Source organism: Myodes glareolus, chromosome 18, assembly GCF_982192425.1.
Source record: "Myodes glareolus chromosome 18, mMyoGla1.1, whole genome shotgun sequence".
Lineage (NCBI taxonomy): Eukaryota > Metazoa > Chordata > Mammalia > Rodentia > Cricetidae > Myodes > Myodes glareolus.
In genome coordinates, this window is record NC_142043.1 from 55,243,811 (window position 1) to 55,262,683 (window position 18,873).

General features: G+C 45.9%; 1 protein-coding gene across 8 annotated transcripts in view; it reads left to right on the forward strand.

Annotated features, from left to right (window-relative positions):
• Ank3 (ankyrin 3) overlaps positions 1-18,873 on the forward strand; it is a 310,338-nt gene that overhangs the window by 114,574 nt on the left and 176,891 nt on the right. For all 8 annotated transcript variants that reach the window (XM_087898212.1, XM_087898204.1, XM_087898210.1 and 5 more), the window contains one exon: positions 797-895. In XM_087898212.1, coding sequence (XP_087754338.1) covers positions 797-895 — 99 coding nt within the window. The remainder of the gene's footprint in view (positions 1-796; positions 896-18,873) is intronic.

The following is an 18,873-nucleotide window of genomic DNA, read 5'->3' on the forward strand; positions in this document are numbered from 1 at the left end:
GTCTTTAGGGTTCTCTGCATGACACTTACCCTCCATGGTGTCAGCAACAGAAGAGTTACTCAGAATGGGGCAATCTCACCCACCTTCCTTCCATGAGAGGCAGTGATGGCTAGCATGGCTAAGGAGCTTGCTAACAAATTAGACACGCATCACTTCTTCTAAGGTTACAAGTTGGGGGTGGGGAGATAAATGAATTTACTGCATGTCTGGCACTTTTGAAAGAAGTAAAATGACCTTGGTAGAAAAGCACCCACAAAATTGTGTTGCTGAGTAGGTCCTTCCTAATGAACAGATACGCGTCTTGATTCTCTGTAGAACACGGTCTCCTTTAGTCTAGGAATCACCTTGGTGGTCTAATACCTCTGCCCACCCCCAAGTTGCTTTAGTCCTTAAGACTGACATTTGCAGTTGGTTAGCCTGAATTTCTGTTGTATAAAGCTAACTGAATTTGTTTCGTGAGTTTCCATGGCCAGTCTCTCACCTGCCTTAAATAAACACTAGTAGGAATGAAGCCACACCACTGTGAACTAGGAACGTGTTTGAGATGTTGGCTTGCCACAGGTCTGTTAGTGAACACCTTAAATTGATTGATCAGTCTCTATCCCTGGGTTTTCCCTGGCTCTCCCTCTGCTGGTGAGTTTGGGTTTCCTTAGAAACCCTGTGAGCCACTGACCCTGACTGAAGGCCTAGTGCAGAATGAAATGTGGACCCCGACTTATTTTGCTCCCTCTTTTTTATCTGCATGTAAGAGGAGCTGGAAGGAATGAGCTGACCATTCGTTGTGTTTTCTTCGCAGAGTGGCTTCACCCCGCTCCACATAGCTGCTCACTATGGGAATATCAATGTGGCCACGTTGCTGTTAAACCGAGCGGCTGCCGTGGACTTCACCGCACGGGTGAGTACGCAGTAAAGTGTCACGCCTTCAGAGCGTCTCAGATGACTTGGATGTCTCGTTTCCCAGGCTCAGCAGTAGGCTGGGGCATGGCCTTCCAGTGGACATATTACCTTACCTAACGTATTTCTTGTATTGCGTAGACATGCTTGTTTCCTGGCAGGGACGGTAAACCGAGATTGGGAGTGAATGTCGATGGGATGGATCACAAATAGTAAACACCAATAGAGAAAATACATGTGACTGAAATTGCCAAAACTGAGAACTATGGGCAGTCCTCCATGTGAAATATTCTAGAAGTGTTAAAGACTATTCAGTTGCATGGGTAAGGGAGTAGCTCCCAAGGCCCCACTCCTCCCCTGACTGAGGAGATATTGGCAGTTGATGGTGACTGGAGGAAGGAGGGTCATTTTTCTCTGAGACTGTGACCACTGTAGTTGGTCATAGTTCAGTGGATGACCCCAAATCCCTATGTGCAGGGAGTCCTAATGCAACTCAATGGAATGTTTTCAAAGGGGATGTGTAGGTAGAGGGTGCTTGTTTGTTCCCAGCCACCCAGACCCAAAATAATCACACAGAAATTGAAATAAAACACTGCTTGACCTATTAGCTCAGGCTTCTTATTAACTAACTCTTACATCTTAAATTAACCCATTTCTATTATTCTGTGTATGGCCACAAGGCTGTGGCTTACCGGGTAAGTTCCGGAGTTTGTCTCCTTCAGCAGCTGTGTGGTATCTCTCTGACTCCGCCTTCTTTTCTCCTCTATTTTTACTTGGAATTCCATCCTTGCTCTGTTCTGCCCTGTCATAGGCCCAAGCAGCTTCTTTATTTATTAAACAATAAAAGTAACACATATATAGAAGGACTTCCCACACCACGTATGAAGTTGGTGGAGGGATTTACTGGAGGGGTCCAGATAAAGTTGGAGGGGGAAATCAAAGAGTGGTTGCGATCATAATATATTGTAGACATGGATGAAATCCCCTGCGTTTGTTCTAAGTTTACTATCTGTAAGATGAATGAATTGAAACCATGCAATAAGAGCCGTGATAAAATGATATCAACTCACTGTGGAGCCACAGAAAGTTCTGGCCAGAGCATTGCCATGGAGCAGCACAGCACACATTTTCTTTGTGGCAAGCTCTTCTAGAAGGATGGGGTGGGGTGAGACAGGATGTGAGGCCAATACTAGTTGTATAGCACTCGAAGTAAAATTACCTTAAAAATAGTTGATAGGTAGACAATGCCAGGCCAAACATTATATCTCAAGAAGAAACCCTTAATTCAACCCTGTTTTACAGGCCAAGCAGGCTTAGCCCTGACTCTCAAGCTAGTGGTTAGAAGAGGCAGAATATCAGACTTAGCAAACGAAATCATTTACTTTATCTTCCTTGTCTCACTTAAAGGAGTTGGCCCTTCTTTTATTGTGTGTGTATGGGGTTGGTTTTTCAAGACTGGTTTTCTCTATGTAACAGCTTTGGTGGTCCTGGAACTCACTCTTTGGCAAGGTTGACCTCAAACTCACAGAGATCTGCCTGCCTCTGCCTCCTGAGTGCTGGGATTAAAGGTGTGCACCACTGCCACCCAACAGTTGGCCATTCTCCTTACAGTTCATTAGTTTCAGAAAAATTAGTGAGCCTTCTGGTGATACCAGCATAGATTTCCACTCTGGTCTTCCATTTATTAAAAACCTTTGCTGATCTGAGTGGGTGGAGAAAGTCACCTCTTCTCACTTGGAGTTCTGATAGTGGCCCCATTTGGCTCCAAGGCCAGCATTAACTCTCCAAAGGACAACTTCAGAGAGCTTCTTTAAGACGATGTTAACACCAGAGACCATTTCTGGGTTCATTAGTATAATTCACAGCACAGTCAAAACCTCATTAAGCCTGATCTTCTAATTAGGACTTTAGGAAGATCCAAGTCCGGATGACTTTGAAGTGGGCCTCTGCCAATCATTGAGAAATTGTTCCTTGCTGCAGAAAATAAGTTTAGATTTGAGGAAAAGTGTAAACAACACACTCCTGTAGACAGCTCGAGTGTGTCCATTTCCCTCCCAACAATGACTGCGCTCATCATGAGTGATGATCCTTTATTGATTAGAGATCAATGAGAACCTCAGGCCTGTGTGTTAACCTCACATGCATCACCAAAGTGATGACAAATAATTATGCTTGTGTTGGTATAAAATATGCAACACTTGCTGAATCAAAAAAAAAAAAAAACCACCCTTCGCAGCCTAAAACCAATTGATGAGGCCTCTCCAAACCATATGGCGAAGGCTGTAGTGCAGTTGCGTTATATATTATTTATAAGAGCCTGGCACACTTGCTCACTCCCAGCAGCCTCTGGATCTCTTTGTTGGCTGTGATGGATGACTGGCTTTAGCATGTCAGGGAAGACAATAGAAAGAGCTTGCCCATCTTATATCCCAAATTCCTAGTAACATCATCATTAGCAGACGCTCGTTTTACTAAGGTAGTGTACAGGGGTCTCTCCCTGCCTAAATTCAGAGGCATAGTCAGTCACAGTTCCCTCTGGAATGAAGCAGGTAAAAGTTGTAGCTAGGGTTACATTCATTCTGCTCAGAACAATAAAGGGGGAACGTTTGGTTTCATTGGCTAAGAACTGACTACAATTATAACTACAAATCACAGATTGAGGAGGAGGTGTGAACAGTGGTGTAGGAGATATTTAGGGGTAAAATGCCAAGCCACAGAAGTTCCCTTGGTCTTTAGGGAGAGAGATTAGGGTTCTGTTTCATTACTGTGACTGGGTATAGCAGAGGATTGAACCGTTGAAGATTTAGGCTGGGGCAGCACTGTAGGCTGGGGAGGGACCCAGAGAACGGATACTACTAGGGAAGGTCCTGGCAAATAGGAGCCAAGACAGCACCTGCAGATGTAGATGGTTCTGAAACAGATAAGGGACAGAAAAAGAAATCAGTGTGACCAAGGAAGGGCCAATGTACTCCTCAGGAGCGATTCCGACCCCTCGAGGGTAAGACGCGTCCGTATCCCTCATCACATTTCCCAGACTTGCGTTTCATCGGTTTTGATTTCTGCCTTGTGACGCTGCCCTGTGTTAATAAACAACCCCAGCTGACACCTTCGCAGTTCCCTTCTGTATGAGCCATCCAGCTAGCCCTCCCCACTCCCAGGTCCCCTACAGGAGAGCTGCTAGCTACTGCTGTGCCCTGTCAGCATCCTACAGCCTGAACTGAGTCAGCCATGACAGCTTTGACACCACCGAAATGGATGCGTGACCCTTGCTCTCATAGCAAATCCTTTCCCTCCTGGGGAAGAGATGGTAATCGAGACACTCCAGAGGCCTTGCCAACTGTCATCCCAGGGAGGAGTACTTATGCCCTGGGGTGATGAAAGGCCAAATCACATTAAGTGGATGTTTATCAAGTCCCTCTTGTCGATTGCAGATTCAGATGCTGTGGGGCTTAGTGCTTTCTGGTCTGACCCCTGAAAGAGTTAGAGATTTGCTCTAGAAGATTCCAGACTAAAACAGACAGAGTAGCTCTAGAAGGATGGACTAGAAAAGGAAAGTGGTTGATGAATTGGGGAATTAAATAATATAACAAATGTAGTCTTCAGTCTTTAATATATGTAGATGTATACATGGAATGTGGGTATATAAATACATAAATACTTTTACTTTACACATTTTACTAATTCAATTCTTGACAATTTCATACATATATATGCATGTATATATAATACATTATAAATACTAGCAATAAACATCGGTGTGCAAGAATCTCTGTGATATGCCAAGTCCTGCTCATAAACACCAGGATATTGGAATTTTGTTTATAATACCAGCAGTGGTACAGCCGAGTCCTGTGATAGGACTTTTTCATTGTTTGCCAAGCCCTAGAGCCCAGCAAGAATGCAGAACTGTGTTCTATGTACCTGGGCTGCCACAGCCATTCATGAGCGTGGCTAATTTTAATTTATACTGAATTCCAAATGCATATCCCTTGGGCTGAGCATGGTGCCACATGCAGTAGATAGAGTCAGGCAGAGATCCAGCTCCAGCCGGTCAGGGCTACATAGTAACGCACTCTTAACAGTTCCTGTCCTCCACTCCTGGAGAACATTCAAAGCTCGCCTGTGGCAAGAGGCTCGTGTAGTCCACAGCACAGATGTGTAACACGTTGGGGCTGTCAGAGAAGATGGGAACAAAGCCCCCACCCCCACATCACAGGCCTGCCTTCCCGAGGGTGACACAGTGACCTCTGAATGTCACCTGCCTCTCCTGCAGCTGTTCACTCCCGGCCCCATAGGTTTGCGCTCTTCCCTAGTCTTTGAACCTCTTTGCAATTTTTGTCCTCTTTGCAATTTCTGTTTGCTCTCTGTGCTGTGTGTCATCTACAGCCCTGTGCTTTAGAGATCACCGCTGCCCATAGCGTCTCTCTGCTTCGCAGACATATCCCCGCACGGGCCTCGGGGCTGCTGGCTTCCGCACGCGTTTCATCCTCTCAGCCCTCCAGTGCAGAACTCACTACGCCCAGCGAGTGTGCTTCTTATGGCCACAGCTTTGTGCAGATAAAAAGCCATTTATTCCCGAAAACCTTCCTGAAAAAAAGAGGGCAGGATATTTCTGTGGCCAGAGAGCCCTTTGTCTCCCTGCCGCACCTTGGGCATACCAGCATGCCAGTGGAGTAACCAGAAGGTTCTGCAACATTCCATTCAGCCAGAGGGCTGGCTGTAAGAGTGAACAGCATCAAGAAACCCCCCAGTTTCCTTCCTTTCTTCTTGGGTAGAATTTATGGGAACAGTGGTTTTAAACCTATAATTAGTAAAGCTAACTTCCTTCTTCCACATTAGGCTTTTATACTGAATATCTCAAAAGTCTGTGAGGGCTGACATGCAATAAAACACCCGGAGAGCACTCTCCCATACCCTGAGGTAAACACGGGAGATTTGAATTCCTCAAGGGCCAATCTGTGTCCTGTTCTCCATTATGGAGTCTATGGAGTTGATAGCTCAGCACCTGGCTCCAGGAGAGACTCAGGATAAACTTACAAAATTCAAGAAAGAATAAAGACATGACTTCTGGGTTTCCTTACCCGTTCCATATGGGTGAATCTTGTTCTCAAGTCCAGTTCTTTCCCGGCTCACCAAACTCCCTTTGCTTCAACTGAACTGTGTTTGGACTTATGAGCTGCCCCCCAAACAAGGTCAGCTGCACCAAGAGAGGAAGGGGGCCATGAGAGTTCGTGGAGTTCTTCAGGATGTTCACCGCTTGGATTTAGTGAAGGAGAAGATGCTCTGAACATCACGTGACTCACACGTGTAGATAACCTTGGAAGTCAGGTCTACCAAGTCATGGATCCTGGCATCAGGTCCTCAGACTTGGGACCTGAGGGCACAGTTTAGACAATTTCCAGAGGGTGTGTAAAGGGACATCGGCATACCCGAATTCGGAGTGTGGCTGACTCCTTATTGTCTGTTTTAGGGGTTCAGGGTTCAGGAGAAGAGACTTTGGTTTGAGGCACAGAATTTTCACATGTGCAACTTTAGAATGCATTTCCTTCAACATACAGTTTATTTTTTAATCAAATAAAAGGAAGTAAAAAGTCAAAAGATTACTCCTATAGACACACCTGTTCTTCAAATAGATTTATCTCCAAATGTAGGCTCTGCCGCATCAAAGTTGTTAAAAACCATTAAAATAAAAGTGAGGATTTGAGAACGTGGGCCAAAGGATGTGAGTCCCAGGGACCTGGCCACCCACATCGTCCCTACATCCACCATACCCTTGTTGCCATGGTTATACTAGTGCTTCTGTCTCAGAAGGGACCATGAGTTAGGGTGGGCAGGGGAATCTAGGCTTGTGTAGATTGTTCTTAAAACTTGCATGCCATCTTCATTTTTCTCTAAATCCCACATCCTTGGAAAATATCCTGCATGTTCTCTTTTAAGAAATATGTGTGTCATGGATTTAGTCTTCCACTTGAACTGTATTGCTGTTTTTCCTGCGGTGTGAGGTTCATTTGTTCCTCACCCCGAGAGGTGAATTTCTTAGTAGGCAAAGTGAAGCAAAGAGCGGGAACCTGTGGCACCTCGACGGACTGTCCCTCACTGTTGCGTTGGTCACTGTCACGGTCTGGGGTGGGTCCCTTCATCACCAGGCCTTCATTTGGGGAGACAAGGGTTCACTGTGTATTCCAGGTTGCCCTCAAACTTGTGGTTCTCCTGCCTCAGTTTCCAAAGAAATTGAATCAATGACATGTACCACTCTTCCCTTTCTGACCTACAATTTTTAGAGTTTTGTTTTGTTTTTTTGTTTTTTTTTTGTTTGTTTGTATATTTAGTTTTGTTTTAAAACAGGGCCTTATTATGCAGTTCTGGCTGACCTGGGGTCTTGTTATATAGATTAGATAAGTCTTAAACTCACAGAGATCTGCCTATCTCTGTCTCCCAAGTGCTGGGATTAAAGGTGTGCACCACCAAATCCAGCCATTTGGTTTTTCACAACAACTCTCAGAGCTGTCTGTCAAACACAGGCCCTTCCTCAGTGTCCTGTCATTTTGTCTGACAGTGACGGAGATGGTTTTGAGCCTGTCTTCCTCATTTCACCATAGGGCATAGAGTTTCATGACTAAGTAGATCACACAGAAGTCACATTACTAGATTCCCATAGGGCCTTGCAGTTAACCCTTCCTGCTCTTGCCGGTGGCAGCATTGTCCTAGACTCTGTGGATACACTAAGAGTTTGTGATACATGGTGCCATCACGACAACTGAAGAAAATAGTCCTTGTCTATCACTCTTGAGATGTGTGGCCAATAATGGGACAAGAGCTCCTGACGTCTTTACGGCAGTGGCTGTCTCTGTCATCAAGGGAGAACTCACTCACTCTAAGACAGACTTCCCTTGAGAGCATGACACAGGTCCAATAGGTAGCATGGTGGCAGCCCTCTGAAGCACCTCTAATAGTCAGAAATGCCACTTCCAGAATGTACCGTGGTACAGTTTGCTATGGCTCAGGTCGGTACAAGGTCAGCCTCTATGAAGCGATTCAGGGAGCTGGAGAGATGGCTTAGCAGTGTGGCACACACGCTGCTCTTACAGAGGACTGGAGTTCAGTTCCCAGTACCCACGCCAGGCAGCTCACAACTGAGGCTCCAGGAAATCCGCTGCCTTCTCTGGCCTCCTTAGCACCCACAGTCACAGAGACACACATGTGATAAAAATAAAATAAATCTTCAATAAAAAAAAGTTAGTCATGTGTCATAGCTTGGGAAAGGAAGAACTCCAATAATGAGCAAAGAAATGACAGAAAGCCACAAGGCACCTCTTCCTCTCCCACTTCCCCTCAACTTCAATCCACTCGCTAAGAGTGTTTCTCGATGACCTGAATAAATCCTATTTCGAAATCCTGCAAATCAAAAATTCTATTAAGGCCAGAGTCAGCGGAGCTTGTCTTTCCTCATTTGTACAAAAAAAAAAAAAAAAAGACTCTCCAGCTTTAGAATTTTTCTTCCCACCACTTGGCTCAAGGAAGGAGCTGCACTGGGCTGCCATGACCTAGCCTGACCCCCTGCTGAACATTCTGGCACATTTTCCACACTGGCTGTTCTCAGATAGTACTTTTGGATAGCTCAGATGTGCCCTCATAACCTCTTCTACCACGGCAGGCACCTCCCTGGGAACTAGGGGGGAAAGGACTCTTCTCGCTAGTAGTTTGAGGAACACAGAAGGGCGGAGAGTCCATAAAGGGAAGAGTTTAACTCTTTGCAAAAACCAGAGTCTCGGGGTAAGTGCCTCTGGATCTGTGCATGGTCATTGGCTCAGTTCTCCTGCTTTGAAGCAAGAGAGTCCGCAAAGACAGGTTCAGAAAGGAGACCTGCACAGATTAGCATAGTTGGAAAGCCTAGTGATGTGGCACATCCATAGAAGCAAGGTTATGGAGTCAGCCAAGATACAGAAGAGCTCTGATATAGAGCCTGTGCCAGTGTATGCAGTTCAAGGCACAATACCAAATGGTGTTAAAACCTAAAGAAGCAAAGCCAGGGAGGCTGAGCTCAGTTGCAGGTGTTAATGACACTGGAGAGGAATGGTAGGGCCGATCAGAGCCATGGCAGCCAGGCTGAGGGCACCGGCCTGGGGCCTGCAGAGAGAAGGGAGACATTTCTGGTCAACATGGAGAAGCTGAGATAGGAGAAGTGTTCCCTGAACGTTGTGAGGTGTGTGGAAGGGAAGCCAGGCTTGGATGGGAGCTCTTGCTGTTCCCGGTCACCTGTGAGAGGGGCTGTGGGTGAGGCATGGCCAACCCTGGGCTCTGTGGGCTGCTTAGCAGTATCCTCTCCATAATCCTCCCAGAACCTCTGAAGGGGAAAGGGAGCATCATTCTCCTAGAACCTCTGAAGGGGAAAGGGAGCATCATTTTCCTCAGAAGGTTTGGAAATTGATAGAGGACTTTGGTTCATTATTAACATGTATTATACATAACAAAGAGACTCATTATGCTATTTCCAATGTTATATATAGTGTACTTTGATCTTTTGCACCCTGGAGGCATTTTTGGTTTTCACAGTGCCTGGCATGTGATCAGAGAGGTCCCGAGTGGCTCAGTCGCTGTGCTTAGGAGGGTCCGCTGTACACCACACACCCAGTAGTTCCATGTCTGTAACACAGCTGCCCAAACACACTGAACCAAGCACCCATGCATAGCCATGCGATGGGGCAGGACCACATCCCAGGGCAGGCAGCGGGAAGGTCTAGAAACTGGTGCTCACCATAAGATTGCTCCTTTTAGGGACACCAAACAGCCCGTGACAACATCTCAGTTCTTCCTACAGGGACTTTGAAAAGAGGGGGAAGAAACTCACATAGAATTCCAACCAACCTAGGTTCCTCCATTGTTGAACAGCAGGTGCAACAGTGAGCATCCCTCACCGTACTCCACTTACAGCTCTTAGTAGGCCGTGAGTGATGGTGGTGACTTCCATTCTACACCGAGACGCTAGGAAGTAACTGTGGGTTCCTGATTTGTAGAATGTTGGGATAAGAAATGGTGACGTAGGGGGCTGGGAGGATGGCTTAGCCAGGAAGGTGCCTGCTGGGTAAGCTTGAGGGCATGAGTTTGGATCCCAGAAGCCACATAAAAGGCCAGGCATGCAAGCCTATCTCCAGCCCTGGCACTGGAGAAGATGATATAGAAGTAGAAGGCTCCTGGGAACTCGATAGCCAGCCAGCCCGCCTAGCCTAGTTAGTGAGCTCTACACTCAGGGAGAGACCCTGGCTCAAAAGAAAAGTGTTGAAGAAGATACCTGATGCCAACCTCTGGCCTCTGCATGTACACGTACACACACACACACACACACACACACACACACACACACACACACACACATACGGCAATGAAGTTATAAAACTCTGACACTAGAGATCCCATGTGTGACTGAGCATAGACTTGTCTCATACCATTCCAGAGAAACCGTTCTCTCCTGATGACTGGCAGTTTGTTCTCTGTAAGTGTCTGGGTACAGGATGTATTAAATCCATCTTTTATTCTTTGGCAAATCATGCTTTGGAATAAACCCTCCATAGCCAGAAATCTGATGACCTCATAACAAAGGTACAGAACATACATTTTTGGCAGGACATGCAAGGCAGGCTGCATGTGGCTATCAGGAATGGGGCCCAGCGAGTCCTGAGACTGAAAATGAATTTCCCAATGGTTCCTAAGTGAAGACCTCTCGCTGACTCACTATGTCTGCAGTGGGAACTTTGCCATCAAGTTTTTAACAAGCCTATCCCATGATTCTTCTCATCAGACAGGATTAGGAAAAATTTGCCAAGGTCAGGCTGAGAGAATCTTTATCAACACGTTGCCCAAAGCCGTATCATAGAAATCTTTTAAAATCTTCTTTAAAAATAAAAATCATTGGTTCGTAACATTACCTTAATGTTTACAGCAACTTAATAGCAACCTCGGTTTCCACTGTATTTGACAGCTTCTGAAGGGCACGCATATGGAGTGTTTCCTTGGAAACCCGTAAGAATGAACGTTTTAACCGAGGGACAAATTATACCCAAGCGATTGCTTGTCCTAGGTCCTAACAGGAGTAAAGTGGCAGGGTAGGGATCTGAACTCATGTTGTTTTTCTCGAGTCACGTGACCTCAGTTCTAGCCTATCAGAGCTAGGGCGTCCCCTGGGCTGGAGGAGAGTCTGCACAAGGCACAGAGTGCTGTTGCAAGGCCTGAAAGCTGAGGCTGAGGCTCTGGCTACCGGCAGTAGCTGCATCTTGGTCCTTAGGAAAGTCTATCTGCTCCTTAGGATGAGGGCTCTGCTCACTTCCGGAGTGAGGAGGATGCGGTCCTTAGGGTGAGGAGGGCTCTGCACACTCACAGCGGCACCTTCCCCTAGGCACGTTTGCTTAGGGGCCCCAGAGGTGTCATCTTCATTCCTTCATGTGTCTAAAGCATTAGCAAGGGTCCCATTTATCTGAAGACCCAATGAAGGTAAAATACCAACACCAACACCACCCCAAAAAACAAAAACTAAGCTTCCAATAAGCTGGGATCCGGGACATCTGCAAAACATGATTTACTTTCTAGGAGGAAAAGAAACAAAAAAAAACCCTGGACATGAACTCTGGGTTTATCAATTTTGGCGGAGTAGTAAGAAAAATTTGGCATTCCGATGGCCCTCTGTGTTTTGTTTCTCCAGTGTGAGTGGCGAAATGTTCGGAAAGTCAGATAAATGTATTATTGAAACCACTGTATTTATGAGAAGCATCGCTGGAAATGTAGCATCTTTAGACAACCTCATCGCTTAAATTTTGAAATGACTTCCTTCATATATACAGAAAGAAAATTGATTTTTACTGAGGTTTGTTTTCTGGTGTTTTGGTTTTTTGTTGGTTTTTTTTTGTTTGTTTTTTTACTGTTTTATTGTATGTGTGTGAGTGTTGTGCCTGCGTATGTGTCTGTTTACCACCTGCATGGCTATTGTCTGTGGAAACCAGAAGAGAGTGTAGATTCTCTGAAACTGAAGTAATAAATGATGTGAGCCACCATGAGGAAACTGGGGCTCAAACCTGCGTCCTCTGGAAGAGCAGCCAGTGTTGGTCACGGCCGAGTCATCTCTCCAGCCCCCACTTTACTGTTTCATTCTTCAATGCTCTCCCAATCTCACTTTTTCCTGAGTTAAAAGCTCTTGCTTCTCTTTTTGTTAGTTTCATTTACCGATGACTTGAGAATTTCATACATTGTACAATGCCTTTTGACCATATACTCCCCCTCCCCAGCTTCCCCAGAACTGTCCCCACACATCCCCCTCCCCACTCCAAGTTTACATCCGCACATGTCTGTTTGTTCTAGTACCACACTGAGTCCGGTTAAGCTGCCTGCATATACTTGGGCATGGGGACACCCACTGGAGCATGGGCAATCTAAAAGGGTCCACACTCCTAAAGCAAACCAACTCTCCCTCCCTGGCAACCATTAATTGCTAACAGCTCTTAGCCCAGGGTAGGAACTCATGAGCCCCTCTTCCCCCAATTGCTCATGTTTCATGGAATAACTGAAACACAATTTGAATATATACACATTTTTAAAGCATAGAGGTAAGCGTAGTAACTGGCACCTGTAACCTTGTGCCTGGAAGGCTAAGACAGGAGAATCACCATGAGTTCCAGGCCAGCTTGGTCTACAGAGAATGAGATCAAGCCTCTAAAACAGTGGTTCTCAACCTGTGGGTCATGACCCCTTTGGGGGTCGAATGACCCTTTCACAGGGGCCGCAGAGCAGATATTTACATTACAATTCACATAGCCCTAGCAAAATTATGGTTGTGGAGTAGCAACTAAATATTTTTATGTTCAGGAGTCACCACATGAGAACTGTATTAAAGGGTCACAGCATTAGGAAGGTTGAGAACCACTGCTCTAGACAAGAATAGCAGAGAATTGAAATTGCATGTTGAATGTCTTTTAAGGCGGCAGCTGTTAGCTAAGACAAGCGATTGCATGCGTTTGGAGACCAGGGTGCTCTTGTATACACGACTTGAAAGTAAAAATCATCTGGCCGCCATGAAAAGAGTGTTTGTTCAACAGAATTAATGTAGGTGCCATTAATTCCATTTCTGGGTATATGGCCACCCCAACCCCGCAAACGAAATCATTGTCAGGGGAGATTGTCCCCCGGGATTTCTAGCAGCCTTATTCAGGAAAACGCAGAGGCAGAAGATCCTGGGGTCCAGCAGCAGGTGAACAGATCAGCAGGAGGTGGCCCGTACATGCATTTAGACTGTCACTCAGCCGCAAGAAAAGTAAGAAAAACCTGACTCATGCTGCGCCCCAGATGTAACGCAAGAGAACTCTGCTCAGTGGAGTGAGCCCGTCCCAGTAAAACAAACAGTGAGTGATCGCCTCTGTGACATCCCCAGGACAGACAAAGACAGGGACAGAGGCAGAATGAACAGTGAAGGATTTCTTCTTAGGTAGGGTCCCACTTTTCAAGATGCAAAGAGCCTTGGAGATCAGTGGTACCGTGGTGTGAATTACGTAAGGCCACTCAACTGTGCACTTAGTGGGTAAAGCAAAGCTGCTAAGGGGTATGTAATTTACCACTGCTGATACATTGAAAGCCACAAAAGTCTAGCAGGCTGTGAAGTCGGGGAGGAGAGGGACTTGAAACGAAGGTGGCATCATCTACATGCTCCTTCCCTTGGCGGTAACCTGTCTCCGGTAACCAGTGCTCCTCCGTTTAATTTAAACTCTACGTAAATCCTGTATCATCAGGGCAAAGTTGGGCATCACCTGTACTTGTATGGAGGCGGTCTGAACTGAACTTGGCTGCCTCCTCTGTTGGGTTTCTGTGGGAACGCTGAAAGAGAAGAAGTAGTTAGGCATTCCTCAGCAGAGGGGGCTCTTTCTTGCCCATCTCTGACATTAACAGCATGGATCCCACACCTTCCTACCAAGAAATAGCATGTGCATCCTGTTAGTTACCGTCTGTGCCTCTGGTGCCATGTCTGTTGCTCCTCAGCCCTGGTGTCCCAGGATTCTCTGCTTCATTCACAGCAGCGTAGTCTTGCTGTGGCCCTAAACATTCTTTCCCAATATCTCTGCCTTCACCTTGAGAGCTGCCTCATCTAGAACCTTCTGATTTCACCAGGTGACTTTATGCCTACATTACTTAAAGTTTTTCTATCCAAAATATTTTAGCATTCCAGACTCTTTGGATATGTGGATGCCAGGGGCTGGGGTGAAGCCTTCACACAAGCATCCCAGACTCTTTGGGTATAGGGGCGCTGATTCAGGTCTGGCTACTTCCTGCAGGCATGGGATGATGTGGGGAGGGGAAAGTTGGGAGTTGGTGGGCTCATGTTCAGTGGGAGGTGTGGGCAGAGAAGCATCCAGTTAGCTACCATCCTGGAGACCGCAGGCATCTGTTTCTTGAGGGAGATGAGAAGGCTGGTTGCTAGGAGAAGAATAGATTGTTATCATCGGCCCTATGAACGGGGCTAGCCATGGGAAGGGTGACAAATGCCCGAATGAAAGGACCACAGAGGCGTCCTGGTTGTGCAGGGGAGGCATGGGTGAATGAGAGAGACATGAGAGCAGGTGTGCCCTTTCAAGCCAGATTTCAGTTGCTGAGTAGGTGCCCACTTGAGCTTGGAGAGGTGGTACCAGTGATGAAGTCCCAGGAGCTGGTGCCATTGCTGGTATATCTGGAGAACCCATTGCAGGCTGGCCTCAGCCTAGACAGCAGGGGTGACCTGTAAAATATGCTCGAAAATGGGTGGAGACTGTTAGTTTTCACCAGATCAGATTTCTTGATACAGCAGCGGGACTTCTCCCAGGAACCTCTGAAGTAACATCTGAAAACTGTTAATTAATCCTGGACTATGAAGCCTGTGAAGGAGGCACACCTGTCTGTATTTTTAGCAGGAAACTTAAATAATGAAGTAATGAGTTGCCAGTACCTTAATTCACTAAATGCCATTAGGTAGCTCTGAGAGGGATAAGTAAATGAACAGAAGTGAGACAGCTTTTTTTTCCCAGCTACCCAGGTAATCCCAAGTCTTTCCGTGGTCTTTGGCGAATACCAGTCTTAGAAACAGTACTTGCCTTTACTAAGCCCAGGCGGCCTGACAGATTTTCCTGTGGGGGTAGGGTTCAGTCTACCTGTCTTGGCAGGATGAGACGATCAACCCCCCAGTGCCCAGGCAGGGTCCAGGCAGCTGCTGAGAAAGGCAGTTTTTTGCTGTGTGGGTGGCTTTGCCATACCCAAAGGCAAGCCTCCAGGAGGAAGTTCTTTTGCAACCATGTGTCTTATTGGAGGAGCTATAGGATGCTGCAGGAGCTGGCCTGTCTCTCTGTCATAAGAAACTCTTCTGTTAAATGCCATACTCTCAGAAAAGGCCCTTGAGAGTCAGGGTCCCTTTACCAGTCAGGTATATCTAAATTAGATATACAAGTTAAATGTGGACATATAGTTTACCTAATCAGTTACAGCTTACCAATCTTAGTAGAAGGCAAGAAGATTAGAAGTAATATTTCAGTAAGCAAAAATATATTGGAGGCTGAATGTCTCCTTGGTAGGGCCAGCGCATGTGGGTACCCTTACTAAAGATGGCACTGAGGTTTCCACTTTGACCTCAATCAAAATTGTGGCTATTCACATGTTTGTGGGTTTTTTTTTTTTTTTAGAGCTGTTGTAATCTGGAGTTGCAAGTTTTACAGATTTTAAAACAAGCACACATGCTCGCATAGACATAAAACAAGCGTACGGTCAACACATTGTTCACACATATATATTAGCAGAGAGATGAGCAAAATGTTTCCCAAGAAACTCAGCTGACCAACTTTAAAATCCTGGAGTAGGCTGCAGGAGCCAGGAGAGCATACAGGTGATCCCATTGAGGACCAGATCAGCAGGTGCTGTAAGGGAAAACAGAAACGCAAGGACAGAACACCTACGTTGCTCAGAGAGGAAGGACAGGGGGACCGGATCCATTGCAGGGAGAATCCCAGTGTGACCAGATCACATGCCAGGGATGAGAAACAGGAGTACAGAGACACAGACAGACAACTAACACAGAGAGAAGCTGGCGGGGGGGGGGAGGCTGGCAGTGGCCGGTGTCTCGAGCAGCAAGGTCAGGGCGGAACTTTTAGGATCCCAGTTTCCAGATAGGCCTAGCAACCAAGACCGATGCTGTGAGACATTGGTCACTGAGGGAAGGAGGGGAGCGCCAGTATCCAGAAACCATGGGTATATGGGGGTTTGGTTTACTCGTCCCCATGCCGGCAAAAATTGTTAGGCATTAAGGACATATGGTATCAGATAGTCCCAATTTAAAAAGATTTTATAAAAGGCAGTCCAAGGGCATTTGGGGGTCTCGCTTTGAATTTTAGGTGTCCATTTTGCAAATCTGTGCTGAGACCCGAAACCTAGCGCAATGTATTCACTGTGTTAGGCTGTAGGTCAAAAAAACAGGGGTAGGGGAAGGAGTGGAAATGCCCTTGAAAAAAACATCTGTTGAAAAAGAGATCCCACAGGACAAGGCAGGTCCTTGACCCAGTAGCAGGTCGGGAACCTGGCAGGACACCTGTCTCTGGTAGGACACCCCAAAAATTGCAGGAGGCCCTGGACCTCTAAGGCAATGTCTTGGAAAGGACCACTTACCCAGTTGAAGCCGATCTTGACCTGGTGGAAAGCAGGTGTCGGGGAGAAGGGTGTCCTCCCACCTTGTGGCCCCTGGCTAGTGGGAGAAACAGCCAGTCCCTCAGTGGAACCTCCAGATGAAAAGTTTCTGCACGCCATAAGCCTCTCTGTCGACACAATAATCCAAATCAGACCAAATTTGAAAAAGCCCGGGTTTAACGGCTACAAACTCTTGCGGATGACTTTCCAACCCCCTAAAGAGGAGACAGGAAAGAAGACCAGAAAACCACATGGTTTTTCTCTGGAGGGCAATTTAAATACCCTGTGAGAGTGGTCTTGAGCATCTCTGGTGAAGAGTTGTTGGTTTGGTGGGCTTTCTCAAGGGGCAGAGTCTGGGCTGAGGCAACTCCCCGGGGAGGGGGCTTGGATGGAACTTCCACCCGAACAATATCCTTGAGAGAAGCAACAATTTCATATGCTTTGTTTGCTGTCTTTATAATAACAAAGAGGGTCTTGCATAGCACTTATGTTTCTTAAAAGCCAAGCACCATTCTTTATTTCTTTTTTTTTTTTTGCATTTAGTTTTGTGCGTGCACTTGTGTGTGTGTGTGCTCATGTGTGTTCGTGTGCTCAGGCATGCACCCATGCATGCTCCCGGCACACACAGAAGTCAGAGGTCAGAGGTCACTTGCAGTCTAGTGAAGGAAGTATGAACCTGGGGTCAGGCAAACAAATTGGTCTGAGTTTGGAGCTCATTTCTAAAATGAGGATAAGTTGATATATCTCTTTCTCTGGTCATCTTGTATTAAGTGAGATAAATAAGGAATGTCTTTTAATTTCTTCCCTCCTGTTTTACACGACTCTCTCCTTTCTCTCTCTTCCTTCTTTTTTAAAGCAATGTTGCATTCTGTAGTCCTGAGTGGCCCCAGACTCATTCTATAGGCCAAGCTATACTTGAGCTATAGAGGCCTTCCTCCTCCTCTCAAGTGCTAGAATTAAAGATGTGCACCACCACAAATTAGATCTTCTTGCCAGCCATGTGATGGAGATAGTCACGGTATTTGTCTCTCACATGGATGTGCACATAAGATCCCACAGCACAAGGCACATTCCCTCCATCATCAAAAAGATATGGTGCTGGACCTGTTCTTGCTCTAGGGAAATTGTGCTTCTAATTAGAAGTATAAGGAATGCCCATAAAGTTGCAACCAGAATAGAATTTCTTTTCTGCCCCGAACTCATTGTTAACAATCTTTATATTTCTAAAACAGTTTTAAAGTATAGGAAACATAGTACAGGTACTTACTGGGGGAGAGGTGTGCAATTGCCTTAATTTAAGTTGTGGTCATGTGAGCTGGTAAGCTGACTCAGCAGGTAAAGCTGCTGGCCATGCAAGTCTTGCAGCCTGAGTTTTGAGTCCTGCAACTTGCATCAAGGTGGAAAAAGAAAGCTAAGTCCTTGCATGGCACACAGGCACCGATACACCCATCTGTTTCTCACACGCACACAATAATAACAGATAAAATGTATGGATTGGAGGAATGGTTTCGTGGTGAAGAGGATCGCTGCTCTTTCAGAGGGACTTAAGCTCAATTTCCAGCACCCAGGACTGCCTGTGACTCCAGCCCCTCTCCAGGAAGTCCAATGCCCCTGACCCCTTCAGACCCCTGCATTCCTGTGGGCAAACCCACACACAGTCACAGACACACACAAGCATGGCTAAAATAAAATGAAATCATTTTTTTTAAAGAAGAAGAAAAGAAAATTTAAAAAAAAAAACTGTTATTGTAGAATACCCTAGGAAATAATCCGGTGCACATCAGCAAAGCCCACGAGACATTTTGTTTTCTGTTGATTGCTGTCCCCTCACCCCCACCACTGAGAAGGAGGAGGCAAAATACACCCTACCAAGTCAGGATCTCAATTCCAGTTTCATAGTTTGATGCCTTAACAGTTCTGCCTGAAAATCAAGGAGGCGTGTGTGTGAGTGAAGGGCCAGCAAGCCCGCTGTAAAAGCTTCTGCAGACTCTCCCAACAGGGAAACAGCCATAGTCTGTGTTTTGTTAAGCATTTGGTCAACTAATAGACCCAGAAATCTGAAATAAGGAAGTTCACCCATACTGAAATTTGTTTTCGTAAAATTCTAAATAGTTATCCAGATACTGTTTGTGTTTTGTGTAAATATTTATATAGTCAATTCTCTTCATTGTGTATAAAGCATATGTGTGTACGTAAGTTTGACTTTTGTGTGTGTGGCCACCATATGTAGAAATGATTGAGAAGTAAATGACAGAGAAAGGAAAACGTTGGATAGGTTTATTTATGCTTTACTTTCAGGTTGAG